At 38.6% G+C, this 22,619-nt stretch overlaps 1 protein-coding gene across 1 annotated transcript in view; it reads left to right on the top strand.

Moving 5' to 3' along the window:
• Positions 1–21,803, top strand: part of NLN (neurolysin) — a 103,060-nt gene extending 81,257 nt beyond the window's left edge. Inside the window, exons 10-13 of the mRNA XM_078449405.2 lie at positions 7,374–7,560; positions 7,881–8,009; positions 9,480–9,616; positions 19,920–21,803. Of these exons, the coding sequence (XP_078305531.2) occupies positions 7,374–7,560; positions 7,881–8,009; positions 9,480–9,616; positions 19,920–20,054 (588 nt within the window). The 3' untranslated portion in view covers positions 20,055–21,803. The remainder of the gene's footprint in view (positions 1–7,373; positions 7,561–7,880; positions 8,010–9,479; positions 9,617–19,919) is intronic.
• Positions 21,804–22,619: the final 816 nt, after the last annotated feature.

The raw sequence follows: 22,619 nt of genomic DNA, 5'->3' as shown, positions 1-22,619 counted from the left end.
TTGTGGTTTGGGCTCTCAGTAATCACTGGCCTTTTGAACTTAGGTAGAAAAGAAAAGTCATACTTCTTAATAGCTTCCATTGGGATGTCTGTGTTCGTTTGCACATTAAAAGCAATGAGTTTTGGACTGTCAGAGATCATTTTAAAGCAACACATAATCATAATAAAGCCTTATTAATTCAAAGTGAAAGGAATGGAAGAGCAGAAAAACTTCAAATTATGTAATTCCAAATAATCTGTTAATTTGGTCAAAAGTCTAATAGCTTCTCGTCTTGTAAGTAAACCCTGTACCAGTCAGGAAGGCATGCTAGTGTTAGGATAAGAACACTGCATTAAAAACCATCCATGTACTTGTGGGCCTGACTGTGTGACTTTTGGCAAGTTATTTCACCTCCTTGAGCCATCTCATTTTTCTTACTCATAGATGAAGACAACACTTCTCATACCTACTTGCCTGGGGTGCTGATGAGATTTAATAATGTGTGAAAGTTATTTGGGAAAGCATAAAGTGCCATATATATTTGAAGTATTTTTCTAACTATAATTTATACATAATGCAACCCTTTGGGGATCAATATGTAACACACAAGTCACAATTTAATAGGGGGGAAAAAGAGTCCATGAGGCAAAGTACTGTTGCTTACAGTTTAAGAGATTCACAAATGCTTATCCTCAGTGGATTTTGGGTGAAGATCTGTTGAAGGTGATTAGAAACCAAGTTTGGATTTTTCTGTTTTTTTAATGATTATTGCCTATTTGGAAATTTGATTCCAGAAGCCAGAACAGAATGAGCAGTTTATAGAGGATTACAAATGGCGGGATTAGTTGAAGAGAATATATTCAGTATTAATATGGAAAAATAGATACTTGGAGGAAACCGAGGACAGTCACAATGACATCAGTCAAGACCATACCTGGTTAGGCAAACTGGGCAGGCTAAGAAGGATAATAACAGCCAAGGCTTGGTGAGCACTGTCCATGTTCCAGACACCATAATCACTGCCTTCCATTCATTAATTAATTTTATCCTCACAGTATTCCCTGAAGTGGATTTACCAACCTACTTCTCTTATTGTACTATTATTCCCCACATTTTCAAGCAGAGAAAACTGATACTCAAGAGGGTTAAATGGTTCACCCACGATCTGTCATGCTCTTTGCTACTCTACTGACTATAACCGTTTTTGTGTTCCTCTTCTGTGCCTTGGAGACAGCACTGTGTCATGTGGTCGGAATTTGGTCTCCCAAGTATGTATTCCTGTTGGATCGACTTTTACTTCCTTAGCTTCTTAAATGACATTCCCTCTAAATCAATCATACGTAATCACGTGTGGAATGAATGAGTTTATCTAGTTCCACATTTCCCTCTGTCTAAAGTGACCTTTTAGGTTTTAGTCCTGAAGTACAGTGAACACTTATCAACAACCTTGTAGCCTCTGCTCCCGACTCCCAGCCCTTACACTGTTAGTGTTTCCATCATCAGTGTTATAAGTGATTTCTTTCAGGATCTCAATTTTGTTAGTTTATGTGTGTTTTTATTTCTTTATATATATGGTTGTGTACACAGAACAAATGCTAAAGCCATAAACCAAATATGATGACCCATACATGGTTTATTTCTATGTGGGGACACACTTATTTTTTTTCATTTCCTTACTGTCTTTTCTACACGTGGTTTTTTTTTTAATAATTAGAAAAAGTTATTTTAAATGGAGGTAAATGTTTAGTTGATTCCTTAGAAGCAAAGGTATTGATTATCTGTTGTGTCTAACATGTGGTAGGATGGGGTTCAAAAGAAAAATAAAAAGGAGATAATATTTTGAATGTTTTGAGTTTAGTTTGAGGACACAAAATACTAAATTAAAAGAAGAAGAATAGTAAGTAAAATGATATCAATTAAGTATTTATTAAGTATTGAAAGAAGACAGTAGAGTGGTGATGTTAGGTTGAGGCTAGGACGTCAGGTCAAGTATGAGAGTAAGAGAAAATATCTTAGAGTTGTTTAAGATCGGGTCTTCATACAGAAACATTGTCCTCATAGGGGTGCCTGAGTGGCTCAGTCATTTGAGCCTCCGACTTTTGCTCAGGTCACAATCTCCAGTTGTGAGTTTGAGCCCCATATCCCCCATATTGGGCTCTCTGCTGTCAGTGCAGAGCCTCCTTGGGATCCTCTGTCCTCCTCTCTGCCCCTCCCTCAGCCATGTGCATGTGCGTGCACTTGCTCTCTCTCAAGAATAAATATACATTAAAAAAAAAATTCTCCTCATTCCTTCATTTATTTCACAAATATTTATTGACCATGTACTTTCTGGGCATGTGCTGCATTTTGGAGATACACTGGTGAATATGGCACACATACTCCCTAACCTTCTTAGCATTTGAGTTTGAACTGAACTTTTATTTGTTTTTGTCTAAAAAAAAAAAAAAAAAAAGAAATTTATATACAGGAAGGAGTAGTCAGGAAGGTATAGCCATTTTGGGGATGAACCTGTGAGTTCAAGATGGCAGTATTTAAGACCTCTGTGGATTATGTGTCATTTCTCATGTCTTTTAAATCATGGTGGTGATACTGATCTGCTGAACTGTAGTACTGCTCTGAAGCTTAATAAGCAAGTTAACAAAGTGTTATTCAAGGTCTCTTTATTACTATTATTACTTCCAATGATGGCTAGGTGTATGTGAAGTTAAAAGTATGAACTTTAACCCTCTATTTGCAGCAAAGTCTAAGAGACGCTGGCACTTTTCTTTTTTTAATGCTTTGTTACATAAATTTCTGCATCATCCGTACATTTCGGGGCAATGTAAGAATGCTAAGAAATCATTAGGGGATCACCTTACACAGCCAAAGGCTAGTCTCTTGAGGCCTTTTCCTTTTCTAAACACAGTACATTTACTGATTTCAGCGATTGCTTTTTTTTGAGTTGGGATTTGGTATCATGAATATAACACTTTAGTTACAACCACTAAAATCAATCAGCCTCTTAATTAGAACAGTAACCCATAAGACTTTGGTCTTTAAATAGAGCAAAAACCCTTGTGACTTTTGAGCTTTAGTTGATGTAACTTGGTTCCAGCTCTTACTGTGTTGTATGAATTGAGAAGTTAATCTCTATAACATCGAGTCATCTGTTGTAAAAATCTATGGTGGTATATATTTTAGGCATCCTGTTGTCTGTTGAAAAGGTAATAAAGGTAAATCTCATAGTTTTAGACAACTTGCTTCCTCTCAAGAACTTCGGACCAAACAGAAATCTAAGTTTACGTTGTTTTCTAGACTTTTATTCTCAAAATATTTCTTGCACCAATAATGCTCTAAAACTTTTTTGAAGTGTCACCTGCAAAATGATTTAATTGAATTATTTTGTGTGTATTTTACAATGCTCTGCTTTATCAGGGAAGCATATTAACATCAATAGTTATTATAGCCCATAAGCTACTATATTTGACACGTTTGAATTGGTCTTACTGAAAACTGTATATTGGGGTGCCTGGGTGGATCAGTCGGTTGAATGTACAACTCTTGATTTCGGCCCAGGTTGTGATTCCAGGGTCATTGGATTGAGTCCCGCTTCAAGCTCCAGGCTCAGGATGTACCCTGCTTAAGATTCTCTCTCCCCACCCCCCCTCCCTTGCTTGCACACACTCTCTCTTTCTCTCTCTCAAATAAAATTTTAAGGGTGCCTGGGTGGCTCAGTCACTTAAGCATCCAGTCAGTTAAGCGGCTCAGATCATGATCTCAGAGTTCATGAGATCGAGCCCTGTGTTGGGCTATGTGCTAACAGCATGAAGCCTGCTTCAGTTTCTCTGTCTCCCTCTCTCCCTGCCCCTCTCCCACTTGCACTCTCTCTCTCAAAATGAATAAAATTAAAAACTTTAAAATAAAATTTTTAAAAATTTTAAAAAGGAGAAAACTGTATAAAGGACTTTTTAGGGTTCTTTGGAACCTAAATACTTTAATACTAGGGAGTAGTGTTTGCTGGCTGGTCAGCAGTGAGTAATAATTCAGCAGTCATGCTGTTTTGCTTGTCAGACCCCCAGCAGGCTCCTACATCCTAAGACTTGCTCAGAATTTCTTTGTAGACTTATACAGTGGCTGACTGTGGATTCCTTTCTTTTTAGAATTTAGTTGTTTGCTGGAAATTGAGCTTTTGAATTTTGTAGGTTCTTTGTCCTCCTCATTTGAAAAATATTTAAATGATCTTGCTCAAAGGGCACACAGAGAAACAGCATGACTGACTTACGGGAAATTAGTAAGCAGTAGGGTTATTTTTAGCTTTTACTCCTTGCAAACATTTCCTTTTGTTCTTTAGAAGACATTGTTGATCTGTTCATTCATTTGCTGCACTCTCTCCCCCCACCCCCACCATGATTTGGGGCAGAATAAGTCCTCTCTTCTCTACTCTGCATGACATAACTGTGTTAATTCTTATTTTATTCAATTGCAACTCATGAGTTATTCATTTGTTCATGTTTTTCTAGGTTCTGAAATACCACCACCACCACCTCCAACCACACACACAATTTGTTGTTACTTGGAGTTGAGGTGTACCCTAATCTGCAGTGGCTACCTGAAAAATATTCACACAAGCAAAATATACAAAATGTATATTTTTCTCAAAATATTTTATAGTGGTAGCTGATGGTGTATTTGCCTTTATTTGCTCTGTTAATACTTACTTAAAAACTATAATCTTTAGAAAATCATGCAATTAGTATTACAGAATCAGTCCCAAGTCCAGGGTAGATGGTTATAAAGGCTGACCTTTACATCCAGCCTCATGTTTGACCTTTGAAACAGACAGCTTCCAGTATATAAGGGAAGTAGGATTTCTAAGGAAATAGAACTGAAACCTCACTTTTGCTCTGTTTTTAAAGTCGCTTTTGATAAAAGACTTTGCTACTTTAGATAACTTCCAGGAGGATTTAGTTATTTTGTAACCTCGTAATTTAAACTTCCTTTTCTGTGGTTTTTTTTTTTTTCATTTTTCTATAAGGTAGAGAGGCATTATAGCAATTGTGGTTCCAACTGTGGATTCAGGGGCCAGGAGGGCGTCTGGGTGGCTTAGTCAGTTGAGCATCTGACTCTTGGTTTCGGCTCATGTCCCACAGTTCATGGGTTTGAGTCCTGCATCAGGTTCCATGCCAACTAACAGTTGCAGAGCCTGCTTGGGATTCTCTCTCCCCTCTTTCTGCCCCTCCCCTGCTCTCTCTCTCTTTCAAAATAAATAAATAAAAACTTTTTTAAAAAAAACCTGAATTCTGGAATCAGACTACCTGGTTGCAAATCCTAGTTCTACTGTTAATTTCAGTATGTTTCAATTTCCTTATCTCAAAATGGAGATTACGGTATATACTTCATACAATTATTTTGGAATTTGAATCAGATAATCCAGGTAAAGGGCCTAGCATAATGCCTAACGTGGTAAAGTCTCAATAGATATCCACTATTATCTGATTATTTTATCAGATTTTTTAAATCTAAATGTAGGATAGTTGTTATTTTAGATTATGTACCAGAAAGAGGCAAAATATTCAGTTTTCTGGAACCCTTGCCTCTTTTCTATAAGAATTTTTTATTAGGATGTCCTCAAACACAGGTGGCCTAATTCCAGCATCTAGTGAGTTTCATTCCCTTTGGCCCTTCAGTATTTGCAGCTCTTCATATCTAGAATCAGCGCAATTATGATAGGAAGTCAAGCAAAACATTTTTTTGCATAAAGAGAGGAAGGCAGAATGTGAAATGGCATTGACATCTGTGCTTCTGCCCTGGGCCAAAAGCAGAATCGTTATTTGCTGCTGATTTGGCATCCCATCTGCTGCCTTCTCCAGTGCTTAAGCCCTTCTTCCTTTCTCTTCCCCTCAGAGCCCCAGGGATGATGAAGTCAGGGAGGGACTGGGATTGTAACACATCTGAAGAAGGAAACAGGACAGAGGTTCAGGGAAAAACAACAGAAAGATAACCCCATTCTGCAGATGAGCCGGTTGGTTTAATGCAAAGTCTTCTCTGTCAATGTCAATTTTACACAAGTTCTGTGTACAGTGTGAAAGGTAGAAAATATCAGCCTGTTCTAGTGAATTCCCCTTTTTTGATCAAGAGCTTTTCTGACATCAGATTCAACAACTTACTATACTTCAAAAAAATTTTTTTTTAACTTTTAGACCACACCCTGAGAGTAAGTCCTTTATTTTTCCAAGGGATGCTTTAACTTCTGAGTATATGCTTTGTTTGTCCAGAAAGCTCTCCCTGCATTTAAGTTACCCTCTTGCCAACTGATCCACACTTATACCTCCCCCTGAAGTGGCTTCTTGTTTTAACCTCTTCTACCCTGAGAGGTACAACCAGGCTTTCTGCAACATAGTTATCTTAGAATCACGTATTTAAAGTTCAGAACACGAAATACAACATGCAAAGGGTATCTGCAGTGTTGTAATTTAACTCTTTGATTTTGATTAAAACTTGAATAGTTAAGGAGCACCTGGGTGGCTCAGTTGGTTGAGCATCTGACTTTGGCTCAGGTCATGATCTCAAGGCCCTGCATCGGGCTCTATGCTGACAGCTTGGAGCCTGGAGCTTACTTCAGATTCTGTGTCTCCCTCTCTCTCTGCCCCTCCCCTGCTCACACTCTGTCTATCTCTCTCTCAAAAATAAATAAACATTAAAAAAAACTTTTTTAACTTTAATAGTTAAACAATAGAGTGATGAGTGCTCCAGAAAGGCATGTTTTGAATAAACAAAATGAAGCACATGAAATAGATAAGTAGGGAGAGACTGTCTTAAATCTATTCTTTTTTTTTTTATTTTTTTTTTAACGTTTATTTATTTTGGAGACACAGAGAGACAGAGGATGAACAGGGGAGGGTCAGAGAGAGAGGGAGACACAGAATCCGAAACAGGCTCCAGGCTCTGAGCTGTCAGCACAGAGCCCGACGCGGGGCTCGAACTCACGGACCTCGAGATCATGACCTGAGCCGAAGTCAGCCGCTTAACCGACTGAGCCACCCAGGTGCCCCATTAAATCTATTCATTTTTAATGGAAAAAAATTTTTTTAATATTTTTACTTCCAAAGCTTATGGCTTGTTTTAACTCAGTCTGATTTTTTTTTCATTTATGATTTCCTGATGATTGTTCCAAGTTTGTCTATGATTTAAAAGAATGAAATATTACTTTAACATAGAGTACTTGGGGGTTATTTTTCAGGCTGCTTGGTACTGTGTTTTGTTTTTATTTAAATTTGAAGTTATCCTAACCCTTTATTCAAACAGGTAGTTGACTCTGATTCTGACTCAAGTTTTACAGAGTCTTAATTATGATTCATCACATAGGTAGTTTTCATTCAGTGCTTTTAAAAAAGACCTTTATGTTTATTTTCTAGACTGATTTTGCTCGATTTAGTGGAACAAATGTGGAAACTGACTTTGTAGAGGTGCCATCACAAATGCTTGAGAATTGGGTATGGGACATCGATTCCCTCCGAAGATTGTCAAAACATTATAAAGATGGAAGTCCTATTATGGATGATCTGCTTGAAAAACTTGTTGCTTCCAGACTGGTCAACACAGGTATGACTTGTAATTTTAGAAAAGGAAAATACATTAGAATTGCTTTAATAGACAATGGCTGGCTTCTTGTTCTATAGAACTTATTTCCCTTGTAATCATGGTATTACCCTAAGAGTGCTAATATGGGGAGGGGAGACTGCTAAATATCCTGGGAATGTGTCCAAGAAAAAAAAAATACATCTTCTTTTAAATCTTAAATGAGGTATCCCATTTTGTAATATGTACTATAGGCGTCAGGTTTTTAAATCTTTGATCTTGTGATATTAGAACACGTAGTTCTCTCTTCTCCAAAACATGCCCAAACATTCTTATGCTATTAGGTCTTCTGACCTTACGCCAGATTGTTTTGAGCAAAGTTGATCAGTCTCTCCATACCAACACGTCGCTGGATGCTGCAAGTGAATATGCCAAATATTGCACAGAGATTTTAGGTGTCGCGGCAACTCCAGGTATGTAAGCACTATGACCTGAATTCGTTTTCTTCAGTGAAGTACAGGGTATCCTCCTAACACTGCCAGGAAACATAGGGTTTGTCAGGCAGCTTACCTAATGTATATTTGTTTCTGATTTCTATAATCAGTCCATGGCTTTCTGATAAGCTTACTATGTCCGTATGACTTATCCTGTCCAAATGTGTTTAAAGGAAAGGTGGCTCCAGCTTTGCAGCATTTTAGTGTAATCAAGAATGAGCAATTGGCCTCCACCCCAGAGCAGAGAAAGCCATTCGCATTTGGCAACAGCCACCTGGCTCCTCCCTCCGTACGTGTGCCCTGACTTCCTAGTGATTTCACTGAGAAATTGGCAAACGGGGAAGTTTTAGAGAGAAGTACAAACTTGTACCTTGTTTCTGATTTTGGTTCTAAGATCAGTTAAGGAATTCCAGCTAGCCTTTTCTAGCCCAGTATTTATGAGATTCATGTGGGTAGGTGGGCAGGTACACACGTGACTGTGTTTACATTTGTATTTATATATTTTAAGCCAACATGTAGTTGTTCATGTATACATAGTTGGCAAGGTGACTTTTTTCCACCAAGGAAGTTGTTATTTAAATGAATCTGTCACATTGATAGTGATAATAAAGGTCAGAAGAGTCCAGTGGAGTCAATCCAGGCTCCTCACTTACTTTTGTGAACTGTTTATAGTAGACTATACAACAGTTTTGTCCCTGAGACCAATTTGACAAAATCCTTTTTATTTTTGTTAAGTTTATTTATTTATTTTGAGAGAGAGAGAGAGAGAGAGAGAAAGTGGGGGTGGGGAGGGGCAGAGACTGAGGGAAAGAGAATCCCAAGCAGTCTCCACGCTATCAGAATCTAAGACACGGGGCTCCATCTCACAAATGGTGAGATCATGACCTGAGCCTAAATCAAGAGTCGGACGCTTAAACTGACTGAGCCACCAGGCACCCTGAAAAAATCCTTTTTAAAAATAGCCCTAGAGGTAGATTGAGTTGGCACAACCTTTTTAGTTTTTTAAATAAAGAGTTCTTCAGTAATTATGAACCTAAAGTAAGTGCCGTTCTGACACATTTTAGATGCAAAGCTGTGTGACAAAGAGTGGGCTTACTATTAGAGTATCTATAAGACACATATGTGTCTAAAGGATTAGAAAGGACTGAGTAGTCCTGAAATACTGAGCTATCTGATGGGTGTGGACAAAGCCTCTGAAACTATTGTTAGACATTCCAGAACTTAGGGCCGAAACCAGCTCTGAAGTTGAGTCATCATAGCAGAGAAGTTTGTAAACATCTTGGCCAAGGGCACATGTAAACCCAGGGAGTACTGCAGGTAAGATCCTGCTTGTTGCTGGAGACTGTCACTCTCCAGTCTCTGGACTCCCCAAAGGGAAACCTTAGCCAGCTGATAACCTGATAATTAACATTGGCCATCACATTGATTGAAATGTATCTTTCTTTAAAGGCACAAATATGCCAGCTACTTTCGGACATTTGGCAGGGGGATATGATGGCCAATATTATGGATATCTTTGGAGTGAAGTATTTTCCATGGATATGTTTTACAGCTGTTTTAAAAAAGAAGGGATAATGAATCCAGAGGTATTGTATTTTCTTTTCTCCTTTTGTTAATTTTGTCGTTCCCAGTGTAAAATATTTATTACACCCAAATTTTAGCGTAAGGGATTTGGTAACAGCTTTTAACTCGAAAATCTTGAATCTTCTCAAATCATCCATCATTAAGTTGCAGTGCACAAGTGATTAACTCTAATTCTGTAAGTTAAAAAAAAAAAAAAAACCTACCACATTTTCTTGCTTATTAACATTCCAATATATTGCATAATTAAAATTCAAAGCTTTGTTTATGCATTTGAGCATTTATAGCTGCTAGTTTTGACATGTGCCATACAATGCTTTAGTTTTATAGGAGGTTGGGAAAGAAAGGTAAACTCTTTCTTGATGTTAATGGTCTAAGTATGTTTTCACATTCTCTACACAGTTTCTTTATACATTTTCTATGGGAGGTACCCTTTCTCTGTGACTGGCATACCCCACCTCCTACATAGTTTGTAACCGAAATGCCTTTAAGTAATTTAGGCTGCTTCATTAACCTGAGCCATTCCTTTCTATGTACAGTGAATTGACTGCCAGGTGGCTACCAGCCAAACCTTCCTGAGTTATAGTTCCCTAGTCTCCACTCTTGTTGAAGACTCAGCTGTCAGATTATTTCCAGGCCTGATGCATTTTTCAGTGTGCTTCTCATTCTATTTGATTCAGAAATTAGAAGAGCAAGTTACCAAATTCAGGTTCTCTGTGCTTATTTCAGCCAACCAATTTCTTCCCCCCAACTTTATGTTTCTGGATTGCATAGTGCCTCACACACATATACTGAAAGTCATTGCTATAATTTTTTTTTAAATGTTTATTTTATTTTTTTGAGAGAGAGAGACAGAACATGAGCAGGGGAGGGCAGAGAGAGAGGGAGACACAGAATCCGAAGCAGGCTCCAGGCTCTGAGCTGTCAGCACAGAGCCTGACGTGGGGCTCGAACTCACGAGCCTTCGAGCTGTGAGATCATGACCTGAGCTGAAGTCAGCCGCTCAACCGACTGAGCCACCCAGGCGCCCCTATAATTTTTTTTTTAATGTTTATTTGTTTCTGAGAGAGACAGAGTGAGAACACAAGCAGGGGAGGGGCAGAGAGAGAGGGAGACACAGAATCTGAAGCAGGCTCCAGGCTCTGAGCTGTCAGCACAGAGCCCAATGCAGGGCTCAAACTCACGATCCCTGAGACCATGACCTGAGCCGAAGTCGGATGCCCAACTGCCCAACCAACTGAGCCACCCAGGCGCCCCACATAGCTGTAATTTAGCCCACCATCCCCTTCTTCCCACCCCCCCTGCAAAACAAAACAAAACAAAACAAAACAAAACAAAAAACAAAACACCTCCAGGGTACCTACATTATCTACACTAACCTTCCCAATCATTCCTTCTTCCATCCTACCCTACCCAGGCTATTAGGTCACTGTAAGTCTCCTTCCATTCCCTGGCCAACCTATTACAATGGTCAGCCACTGACTGTTCTCATATATGTCTTGACTTCTGTATGACCCTTAGCCAAGTACCCAGCCCTGGATTCCTCTACCATCTCACTTAGAGATGGTGCCCTTGGGATTCAGAGCTTTCCGGGGAAGATTGTGTGACTCCATTAACATGTCCCACTACAAAATCGTGCTGTCCAACCTGTAGTGGACACCCATTGTTACTCTGCTGTCCTGTCCCACTTCCCTTATTGAGATCCCCCGAGTCTCAAAACCTCTCTCCTCTCCACTAAGAAAATTACGGTCATCAAGACTAAATATGTCATTTTTGTTCTCTTTCTATACTTCAGTATTCACCTTCTTTCCCTCTGTCTGAAAGATGTGTCTAACACCAAGCCTTAATATATCTTGGCAAAAACTGGGATTATTGCTACTGCCTCTGGTGACCCTGTTGCTATTACTCAGTTCTCCTTCCTTTCACAGCCTAATTTCTTGGTGTAAGGAGCGGTCCATGCAAACCTCTATTTTGCCTCCACCAACAGAACTAGAAAATTACTCTCTCTTGAGTGACCACTGATGACCCAGTCGCCAACTTCCAAAGGCCCTCACCTACCCTTTTGTTTTTACTTCCTGTTTCTTGCTTTCCTCTCCTTGTTCACAGTCCTTAGCTTAGCCATCACATGTCTTCCTTACTTCCCAGAATTCAACGTGTCAGCCAGATTTATGTGTTCCCATAGGTCTTTGCACCTTCACAAATATGATCATTCTATTTCTTCCACCTAAAAGGTGTGACTTTCTTGTCTCTACCTCTTAAAAATTTTAACATTCTTTTAAGTTTATTTATTTGTTTTGAGAGAGGCAGCATGCACGAGCAGGGGTGGGGCAGAGAGAAGGAGATGGAGAATCCCAAGCAGGCTCCACACTGTCAGCACAGAGCCCCACATGGGGCTTGATCTCACAAACCGTGAGATCATGACCTGAGCTGATATCAAAAGTCAGATGCTTAACTGACTGAGCCACCCAGATACACCTTCAATCTTACCATTCTTAAAGGCCCTAGTCACAAGGCTGGCTACTCGCTTATGAAATCTTCTAGATCATCTGAACCAAAAGTGGTATTTCCATTTTTTGAAGAAAAGAATGGACTTGAGGGAAGTGTGAGGGAAGGATTTCACCAAGCTTTTTCTTATGTCTGGAATGTTTAATATAGCTATAACACAAAGTGAAAAAAATCGGGCTATAAAATATTTTGTACCATAGAATGCAAATTTTTATTTTAAAATGCATGTTTAGAAAAAGAGTACATCAAAATGTCCATTCTTAGCTTCGAGTGATAATTTCATGAGTGGTTATTAAATATTTTTCTGTGATTTTTATGGAGCTTTTCCTTATGTTTTACACAGAGCATGCATTATTGCAGAAATCAGAAAACAATGATTATAGAGAGTCCAGGTCTACTTAATATAAAGGTGCAATTATGACCTGTTACTGACTCTTATAAGTTGGTGACGCTTCCTAGCATAAGTGCCACAGTACCTTTTTCAATTAAGCTTCCTCACTTATCTCCTCTGCGTTTCCACTTACACAGCCACATCTCCAGTACCTTCCACTGTTACCTCTTCTTTTCCATCTACTGATCCCAGTCGGCCCCAAGGAACTTGCAAGTCCAGCAGACGCAGTCCCTGCCATTATGCTTCTGTGTACTTCCTCTTACTCTCAAGCTTCACAGCTTGGCAGGCAGCCAGACTACTTTTATTTTAGATCAGGGGCCTGGGGTGAACTTGGAGAACACAAGATTCCCAACAACTTGGAATTGTTGCCTTGTAATGTAAAACACGTTTTCAGTTTCACTAAAATTCTGGGTTCAACATTGCTATATATTATTCATCTTACGCCATGAAGCTAACTTTAATCCCTTCCTTTTTCTTCCCTATCAAGTATTCTGGGATATTATAGCATTTCTTGCTCCCCTTTTGTCACAACAGTAGTGAATTGGGCTCAAGTGACCAAGGAGAATCCCTTTGCACCCCACTCTCACACTCTTCACTGCAGTGGCAGAGACTAGAACAGCTTTTTAAATAGCCATTTTGTTCCCTCTACAGTATACTGTTTGTTTGGTTTCACTTATTTTTTTTTTTTAAGTTTTACAAATGTTTGCTCTAAAGTCATACCTGATTTACAAAATTCAAATACCCACTTATTAAAATGTAATACTTTGAAACAGCTGTCCTGTTCTAAGAAAAATATTTGGTCATTACAGCTACGTTGTGATGAAGAGAAAGAATTTTTTTAAGTTTATTTATTTATTTATTTATTTATGTTTAGTAATCTCTGTACCCAAATGGGGCTCAAACTCATAACCCCGAGATCAAGAGTCACATGCTTCTCCAACTGAGCCAGCCAGGCGTCCCGAAAGAATTTTTATAGAAATACTGAATTTGATTTGAAGTCAAGGGTATCAGAGCATTCACAATATATCACACAGACCCTGCTGTCTCAAGGCTCCCTGTCTCCCTCGTATGTTTTTTCCCTCATCACTAAAATTCTGCTGTATTTTCCAGAATTACAAAGTTTCCGGTAGATAGGGACCAGTTATTATTGCCCAGCACAGGGAGGTAAAAAGACTCTTTCCTAAAACCATTGTGAAAATTCTGTTTTAGCAAGGATAAATAATAGGCTCTAGAAATGTTCAGTAATAAACCACAACAAAAGCAAGCAAATAAAAGGACACCTTGAAAGGAAGGAGGATTAGAGTGTCTTAGATTTCTTAATAAGCATCACAATTGAGTACATATTGGTGCCATTATATCGGTGTAAAGTTGACACCTTTTTTTTTTAATTGAATTGTAGTTGACACATCATGTTACATTAGTTTCACCTAGTATGTATTTGAATCATTTTGAGAAGATAACTGGATGGCCCTTCAAGGAATCAGTGTCTGCTATTCTTCGTCCCCAAAATCTGTAGAGAGGCTGGAGACTGAAAGATCACGTACTGTTGACATTATTGTTCTGGTCATTGGTATCAACAAAAGAACATCTCCAGGCCTTCTCTCTATAACCTCGTGCCATCCTGCAAAGCTCAGGGTCTGCTTTGAGAAACATTCCAGATGTTAGCAAGCAGAACTATAGAAAGTGCACTACTCACTGGGAAAACAATAATAGGAAGGGTCAAATATAAACCTAGTCTTTTTTTTTTTTTTTTTTTTTTAAGTAATCTACACCCATTGTGGGGCTTGAACTCACAACTGCAAGATCAAGAGTCAGATGCTCTACCAACTGAGCCAGCCAGGCACCCCAAACCTGTAGTCTTTTGAATACCAAAGGTAGCAATAGCATATTTTTATGGTACAGTGGTTTTCATTCTATTTTGAGGGCCTCTATCCAAGTGTTAGAATTGGCCAATTACCTATAATAGCCACAGTTTGCTACTTCTGGTTTTATTTGTGATTTTCTCTTTTCTTCATTATAAATAGTTAGACTATCTTCATTATTTAATTTGTTCATTAAACATATCCTAAAAATCTTTGTTTCTAGTAGAATATAGAGAAGTCTCATTATCAGACATATGTTTTCCTTCTCCAGCTGATTTCTTAAGTGACTATGGAAGGGAGCTGCTTGGGAATAATACTTTTCCTGCAAGCTCTAGGAGCTCTTTAAAGAAGATATCCAGCGTCACCAAATGTAGTTTCAAAATCCAGCAGCTAATCATAGGGTTGAAGAAAATGGCGGCATTTTAACTAGGGCCATTTCTTTTTATAAGGCAAGTTCATTGTGGGAAAATTTCCTAAGAGGTAATAGACTTGGTGGATTCAAAGACAATTATATTATTAAGCTAGAATTATCTCCCTCCTCTTTTGCATTTAGAGAAATTGCTAACCTTTGTTTTTCCTTCAATGAAGAAAAAATAAAACTGAGTATCACTGCAGAATGGAATACCAAGAAAATCAAGACAGTCAAATGCAACTATTATATTTTAATCTGTAATGCCATAAGGAAGTAGCTAGATCTTTACATGCAGTAGCAGACACAGAAACATGACAAACTTTGGGTTAACATGAAAAAGAATTACTTCACAGAGAATTTGTACTCTAAAGCTAGCTCTCCAATCAGAATTCTAAGCCCAATTCCTGCTACAATGTGTTGCTAAGGGAGAATATGAAATTCCTTCTGAAGGTCCTTACAAATGGATTAACTTCTGCTTCGGATCTCTTGACCTACCACCACAAAGCTGATTTTTCTTACACTTCAGCCTTTCTTGACAGACTTAGATTTTGCCTGATTTAAGGGACAAAGGAAAGAAATGGGATTGATTTCCAACTTAACTTCTTGCATATTTACAAGACCAGACTTTCCAAGTCTTGAATCCCAACCAACTGGAAGCACTTTTTCTTCCTTTGTGTTCTTACAGCCTTTCTCTGTATTTCTCTTAGAACCCTAATAATCTGCTTTGCACATTGTCTTTTTCTTTATTTTACCTCCTAGATGATGAAGTCCTTGTAATTGGAGCTGCTTTATTCATTTTTGTGTGTCCTCTACTTCAAAACTGTTACATTTAATTACAGTAGTTGTCCCCATCTATTTCCCCTTCCCCCAATACATATTAATACCCAGACTACTCTTCTTTTTTTTTTCTTTTTTTCTTTTTTTGTGATCTCCCTCCCCATAAATATAGATCTATCCTTCTGTCCTCACAAATTGAAACTTTGCTCACAGTTTCCGGAAGGCCTCTTCTAATCAAGCAGATTCCGACCCACTGTTCTCATTTCCATCTCCCTGACTACCAGCACCACTCTTTCACTCTCTCCCTTTTTCTTTGTTGTTGTCCAAGGTATTCTTTTTCCACCCACGATATCCCCACCCTCATAGGAAACAAAGAGTGTGCTGTTGGGAAGGAGTTTACAGATGGGCTGTGGAAGGTTTCAGCATCCACTTTTAAAGCTGGCTAGGGAGCCTATTGGGTGCCTGATCATCATCACCTATCGTTGGATGGATGCTCTTTTCCCTGACGCCTGTTACTCAGTGTAGGAAGGAGACAACTGGCTCTCCTCCTCAGAGTCAGTCACAGTAGGAAGGAGGGAGGATTGGAAGACAGTGGGAGCTTGCATGTGCTGCCTCAGAAATGCCAGACCCAGCAGGAGACATATTCTCATTACTTACAGATGGTGGCATCCTTCGTTCAGGCCATTATGATTGCTCTTAAAATATTACCTCAAATAAAGAGTATATATTCTTAGATGAGTGCCTTGTCTCACCTCCCTAATATTCCTACTGAACGAGATAATCTATTTCTTATTAATAATGGAGATGAAGTCTCTTGTATTTTTTTTTAGTTTTATTAGGAAACAGAACTAATTTTAAGGAGACTCCAAACCAGGAATGCATCTGTGTCCCTGCTGTGTACATGAGACACTGAATGGAGGGCCAGTGTGAGAGGGACAGAAATGAGAGGAGGAATGGATGACCACAGAGGGTTACTGAGTGGCCCTGGGTGCCATGTGTTACACTAGGGACAGGGCAGTGTACTGAAATCATCCCCAATTCCCCATAAACTAGGTGAGGGAGGCATGTTCCTATTTTACAGGAAAAGAAACCAAGGCCTGTGGTCACAGAGCTGAGGGTTAAGCCAAGATTCAAACTTGGGCCTCACTCCAAGACTCCTGACCTTGCTTTAGGAAACATCACTGTTAGAGAGGACTTGCACAGTTGCCAAAAGATACACTCTAATCTTCCAGGATTAAAAACCACACAGGTGGGGTGCCTGGGTGGTTCAGTTGGTTAAGCGTCCAACTCTTGATTTTGGCTCAGGTCCTGATCCCACAGTTCATGGATTCAAGTCCTGCCAGCAGGCTCTATGCTGACAGTGGGGAGCCTGCTTAGAATTCTCTCTCTCCCGCTCTCTCTGCTCCTCCCCTGCTCATTCTCTCTCTCTCTCTCTCTGCCTCTCTCTCTCTCTGTCCGTCCCTGGCTCTCTAAACAAATAAGTAAAAAAAAAAACCAAAATACTTTAAAAACCACACAGGTGACTGATGCTGACTTGCCTTCATAGACTAGTTAATAGAAGCTCTTACTATGTGCAGATCCTCCTGAAGGATTCTTCTAGCATAAAAAAATTTCACTGGTTGTCTTAGAACTTGTCTTTCTGCCTTCCTTACAGTTCAAGTTTCTTTATTATGTAAACAGACTAGAACAACTTATGGCAAAGACTCCTTCCACCTGTGGCATATGTCTCCCAGACAGTGTTCTCTCACCCAGAGAGCTGGTACCTTCCTAAAACACAAAAATTCACTTAACTTTTTTTTTTTTTTTTGTAAGAAAAGCAAGATCCTATTACCAAAATGACTCTTAAACTCTTCTCCAAACTTCATTGTGAAGGAAATGAAACTATTAAAAGACCATTGCTCTGTAATTCAGGAAATTGAATCAACTTGTTTGGAGCTGTAAGCGGGACAGGACTGGAGCTATGTTGAGCTGCACACCCCCCCCCCCCCAAGCTCCGCGATGACCTTACTGGTCAGAGGAGCCCTGAGCTGCCTCTTCACAGCGCCATGCAACTCCTCAAGTACCTGCATCTCTTTGCTGGCTAGAACTGCAGTTCTCTGTACAAAATGAGACTATTTTGTCAGGTAGCCACATTGTGGGAGATTCTTTTAAATGTCTGTTTATTTTTTTAGAGAGAGAGCACAGGCAGGGGAGGGTCAGAGGGAGGGAGGTATGGAGGGAGAAGAGAGAGAGAGAGAGAGAGGGAAATCGACAGAAAGAATGAGAATGAGAATGAATTCCAAGCAGGCCCCATGCTGGGTATGGAGCTGCCCGATGCAGGATGATTGCACAGCCATGAGATCATGACCTGAGCCAAAATCAATAGTCAGTCACTTAACCGACTGAGCCACCCAGGAGCCCCAGTTCTCCCTATTTTTATGGTGGCTTCTTAGGGAAAGGGGTGAAGATCCAGGAGAGCACTGTCTTTCTTCCCCATCCTACCCTTTCCCCCTACTGATTTAACACTGGTCAAATGTAGACATTTGGGGCAATGAAAGAAAGAAAAGGGAGGTAGACTGTGTTTGGGCTCCAGAGCTCTAAGCTGCTACTTCTTAGAATAATAATGTCTATGGCAGGATCAGCCATCACTCACATTTTAGGTTCCCAATTGCTAGCATAACAGTAATGGATTGCTACAGACCAAGCAAAAAACTACACATCATTTTCCCCCCCTAAAGAACAATAAATCTAGCTCTAAGTCTTCATTACCAGAGTTTTCAGGAATTCGAATATCAGTGATTACAGGCCTACCCTCTTTAGGAAAATTTATCTAAAACTTGTAGATAAAGCAACAAGATTACTACATGCCTTTTCATTGTCATACTAGAATATTGTCCAATAAGCTCTTCTAAAGATCACATTGTGTTCTAGGCCCTACCCCTGTCCACTGTGGTAGCTCCCTGTGGCTGTCAAGCACCTGAAATGTGGCTAGCATAACTAAAAAATTGTGCTGGAAAAGTGAAAAACACACACGAGATTTTGATGACTTACCACAGAAAGTAAATCTCAGTAATTTTTATATTGACATATGCTGAAGTAACATAGATATATGGTTAAAATATCTTATTAAAATTAGTTTCACCATTTTGACTTTTTTTACCTTCTAAAATTTAATTACTAGAAAATGTTAAGTTATTTATGTGTCTTATATTCCTGTTGGACTGTGCTACCCTAGACTTTACAAGAAGGTAACTGACTAATTATTTACTCCTAATCAGGGCCCAGACTAGGAAGTTTGATGTTAACCTGTCAAGATTAATAAACTGCAGATGATTTCTGTTAATAACAAAAAGATAAACCCCAAAATTTTTATTTTATGATGCTATAGGGAATAAAATAGTTTTGTATCTAACTTGGTAAATTTCATTCATTCATGTTTTCGTTTATTAACAATTTGACTAGACTTATCTCTGATGGTTGTACCAAACAATTATTGTTGTAAGTCAAAAGTTACTTTTGTCTCTGAAAATTCTCTAGCTATTCTTGTCAAAAAGACTATTAGTCATATTGATCAAACGATTTAATGGATATAAATTTAAAAGTGTTACTCTGTGAACTATTTATATGTATATTTGGAATTATTTTTCACTGAATTGTCTTGCTTTGTATCCCTAAAAGGATGATGAAAAGGAAGTGAAAAAAATGAATGACACTGATACTGAATTTCAGTCGTTTTCCTTCACTTTAATTGCTGCTACGTTTATGTAAATAAAGACAAAGTAACTACATTGTGTTTTAAGGTTGCAGACCTTATCCCCAAGGAAAACTTTACAAAGGTCCTTATTCCTAGCTCTGAGCCCACAGAAATAACTTAACCTACACCTGGGACATGTGCTGTTGTCCTACCGCCATCCATAAGGATGAGGCATTTTTTATAAACCCCTTGTAAAAACACAGCAGAAGCCATTTTGGCAGTGGTGATGCCACTGGTTCTAGGTACACAAATCCCCTATTTGTGGCCTTCTTGAACACTTGGTTTGCTAACTCTTTTGAAATAGCATTTGAGATGGGCTACCAAATAGGAATCTGTTATACATTCCATTGGCTATTTTTTGTTTGTTCGCTCACCATTGAAACTCTAAGGAGATAAGACAGTAATAAAGGGGAACGTTGAAGACTGGAGGTTTAAGCTTCAGCTCTCATAGCTACCAAAATAAATAAGTACAGCTCTATAGAGCTGTAGTTAAGGCAAAAGAGAACATCCAGACAAAGTAAAGTCAAAGTCCCTTTTTCTTCACCCTTCCTCCTTTTTCTTTTGCATCTAGAGATTTGGGAAATTGCTTTAACAATGAATTATTAGGTGTGATGTTTTATTTTATTAGGTTGGAATGAAATACAGAAACCTAATCCTGAAACCTGGGGGATCTCTGGACGGCATGGACATGCTGCAGAATTTCTTGAAACGTGAGCCAAACCAAAAAGCATTCCTAATGAGTAGAGGCCTGCATGCTCCATAAACTGGGGATCTTTGGTAGCAGTCCATGTCTGGAGGACAAGTCGACATCACCATGTGTTACTAGCCCGGAAACTGAATGGAGTTTTGCAAATGAAAGTTTAGATTTCTATTGACTGTCTTTTGTTTTTCACTTTGAAAAATTACACAGATGTAAATGGAATTATAAATACCATGACCTAAGAAAAGACCCATCAGAAAATAATTGTACTATAAAATTTCATAACAATGGATTTGATTTCTTTTTATACAAGTTTCATATGAATGTAATTTGATTTTTTACTATTGTAATCTAGATAACATAATGTAAGAGGGCTAAGAATTTTTAAATTGAATCATATACATTATATAATTTGATCCTTCTTTATATCTTGAAGTTTTGTACTTGGTATTTCTGGACTGATAAATGAATCATCACATTTCTCTGGTAAATATTTTCTTGGAGCCCTGTGTCACCTTTGACCCTCTGTCTCACAGTAACGCGTGACCTCTTTGTCCACATATCTAAGGGCCAGGGGAATATGCCTCAATAATGCGTTTATCTTTGGATTTCAGGCCTCATTATTTCTACTTTTCTGCCGCACTTAAATTATGTTCCACCATTGGGATTTATCTTTTCTAAAGTCCTGTCACAGAGTACCAAAAAAAGTAAGAGTTTTAACTGAACTGGCCTATGTATATTGCTTTTGTATGTTGCGTTAGAGGATTGTAGATCTTGCATGAGAGGTTCGTTTCCACCACAGCATACAAGGTTGTCAGTCCTTTGGCATATTTGCCAATTAGAACACTAAAACAAGTCCAAGGATATGTTTCTCTTCTCGTGTTTCTGATAAATGGTATGGACTTTGCCTCCTTTATTACCATCTCACCCAAAGTTGCAGATATACATATCACCAATGGCATTTTAGGGAAGAGAGCTGAAGGTGGTGTGGAGCAGAAAGAGTTTAGAAACTCCAGAAGAGGAGTGGGTTCTGGACAGAAGTGTTTGAGGACAGCTGCTCCAAAGTGTTACGTGTCCTCAACCACAGGGAGGAGGATTTCATAGCCTATCTTGTCTGGTGATTTTTATTTTAAGCGAAACTTTGGATCTCTCTTTAACTTTCATTTCTGTGAGTCTAAATTGTACTTCTAAAGCAGACCAGTAAACTCACAGGACTTATTTTTCCCTAGGAGTCTACTCAGTAAGGAAACCAAAATAGGATAATAAAAAATTTTTAATTAAAAAATCCAAACTTCACATATACTCTGATAGGTCTTCCAGTTGGTTCCCGCTGTGTATCTGAGGTATGACTTTGCTGGTGAGGGACAAAATTAGACAGATGGACTTTGCGCTAAATAAAAACATATATATTATGCTGCATAATAAAATTATAGACAGTGGGAAAGGTTAAGAGCTCTAACAACGCAGAAGAAAATTCCGGGATTATTATTGCCAAGCAAATACGTTAAAAATGCACATGAAATCCAACCCTCCCTTCTGAGATAATCGCCTGGCCCTTCTCTCCCACAAAGTAGTTTTTTTGGTGTTGGTAACCTGTGGTACTCTTCTCATATCTTTTTTTTTTCTTCCAGACTGTTCTGTTTTCCAGTTTCAGACAAAAACTTTTTTCAGCATTTTCTATTGCCTTTCTATGTGTCTCCTTAACAATAACTTTATCATTTTCAATCTCAACTTACTTCACATGGAAAAACTAATACTTGGTGTGAAACAGGTTGCACACAATAAAGTTGCATTATTATCCATAAGAATGAACTCACATTTCTTTCATACTTTAATGTTTAAGCTGAAATGCCTAAGAAAACAAAAGTGCTATGATGTTCTTTTTATTTAGAGTCCATATATGATATTTAAAATCTACCAAAGCACGGCAACAAATTTAAATACTTACTCTTTACAATAATTAAAAACTAAGAACTAATTTTTTTCTTTTTTTTTTATTTTTTTAAATGTTTTTATTTATTTTTGAGACAGAGAGAGACAGAGCATGAGCAGAGGAGGAGCAGAGAGAGAGGGAGACACAGACTCCGAAGCAGGCTCCAGGCTCTGAGCTGTCAGCACAGAGCCCCACGTGGGGCTCAAACTCACGGACTGTGAGATCATGACCTGAGCCGAAGTCGGACGCCCAACAGACTGAGCCACCCAGGCGCCCCAGAACTAATTTTTAAAAGACTTTTTGAATGTGGCCATTTATCTACCTTTTCTTTTTTCTTCCCTTTTTTTTTTTTTTTTTTTTTCATATCAGAGTATAGAGTGTTGGTAAGGTTCTCAATGGTGGATAACTATAAAAATTGTAATTAGCCAAGCTACACTTCAGGTTTGTGAGCTGAGCAACATATGATAAGGTCTGTCTTGATTATTGACCCAAGATCTTTAGGTCTGTTTTGGGTTACTACAGACAAGAGAAAGAAAAGCCATGATGTTTTGCCACCTAATACAGATTTTTTTTTCCCTTTAGTGCAAATGCTACATGTTACCTAAATGAATAACTAAAAGTGATCTTGAAGAGTTACTACCTGAGCTATTTATGTGAAAATCTTGCTTTTCTAAAATTAATATGATGAAAGGTGG

Source organism: Panthera onca, chromosome A1 (genome assembly GCF_046562875.1).
Source record: "Panthera onca isolate mPanOnc1 chromosome A1, mPanOnc1 haplotype 2, whole genome shotgun sequence".
NCBI classification, from domain to species: Eukaryota; Metazoa; Chordata; class Mammalia; order Carnivora; family Felidae; genus Panthera; species Panthera onca.
This window is presented reverse-complemented; position numbering and strand designations above follow the sequence as displayed.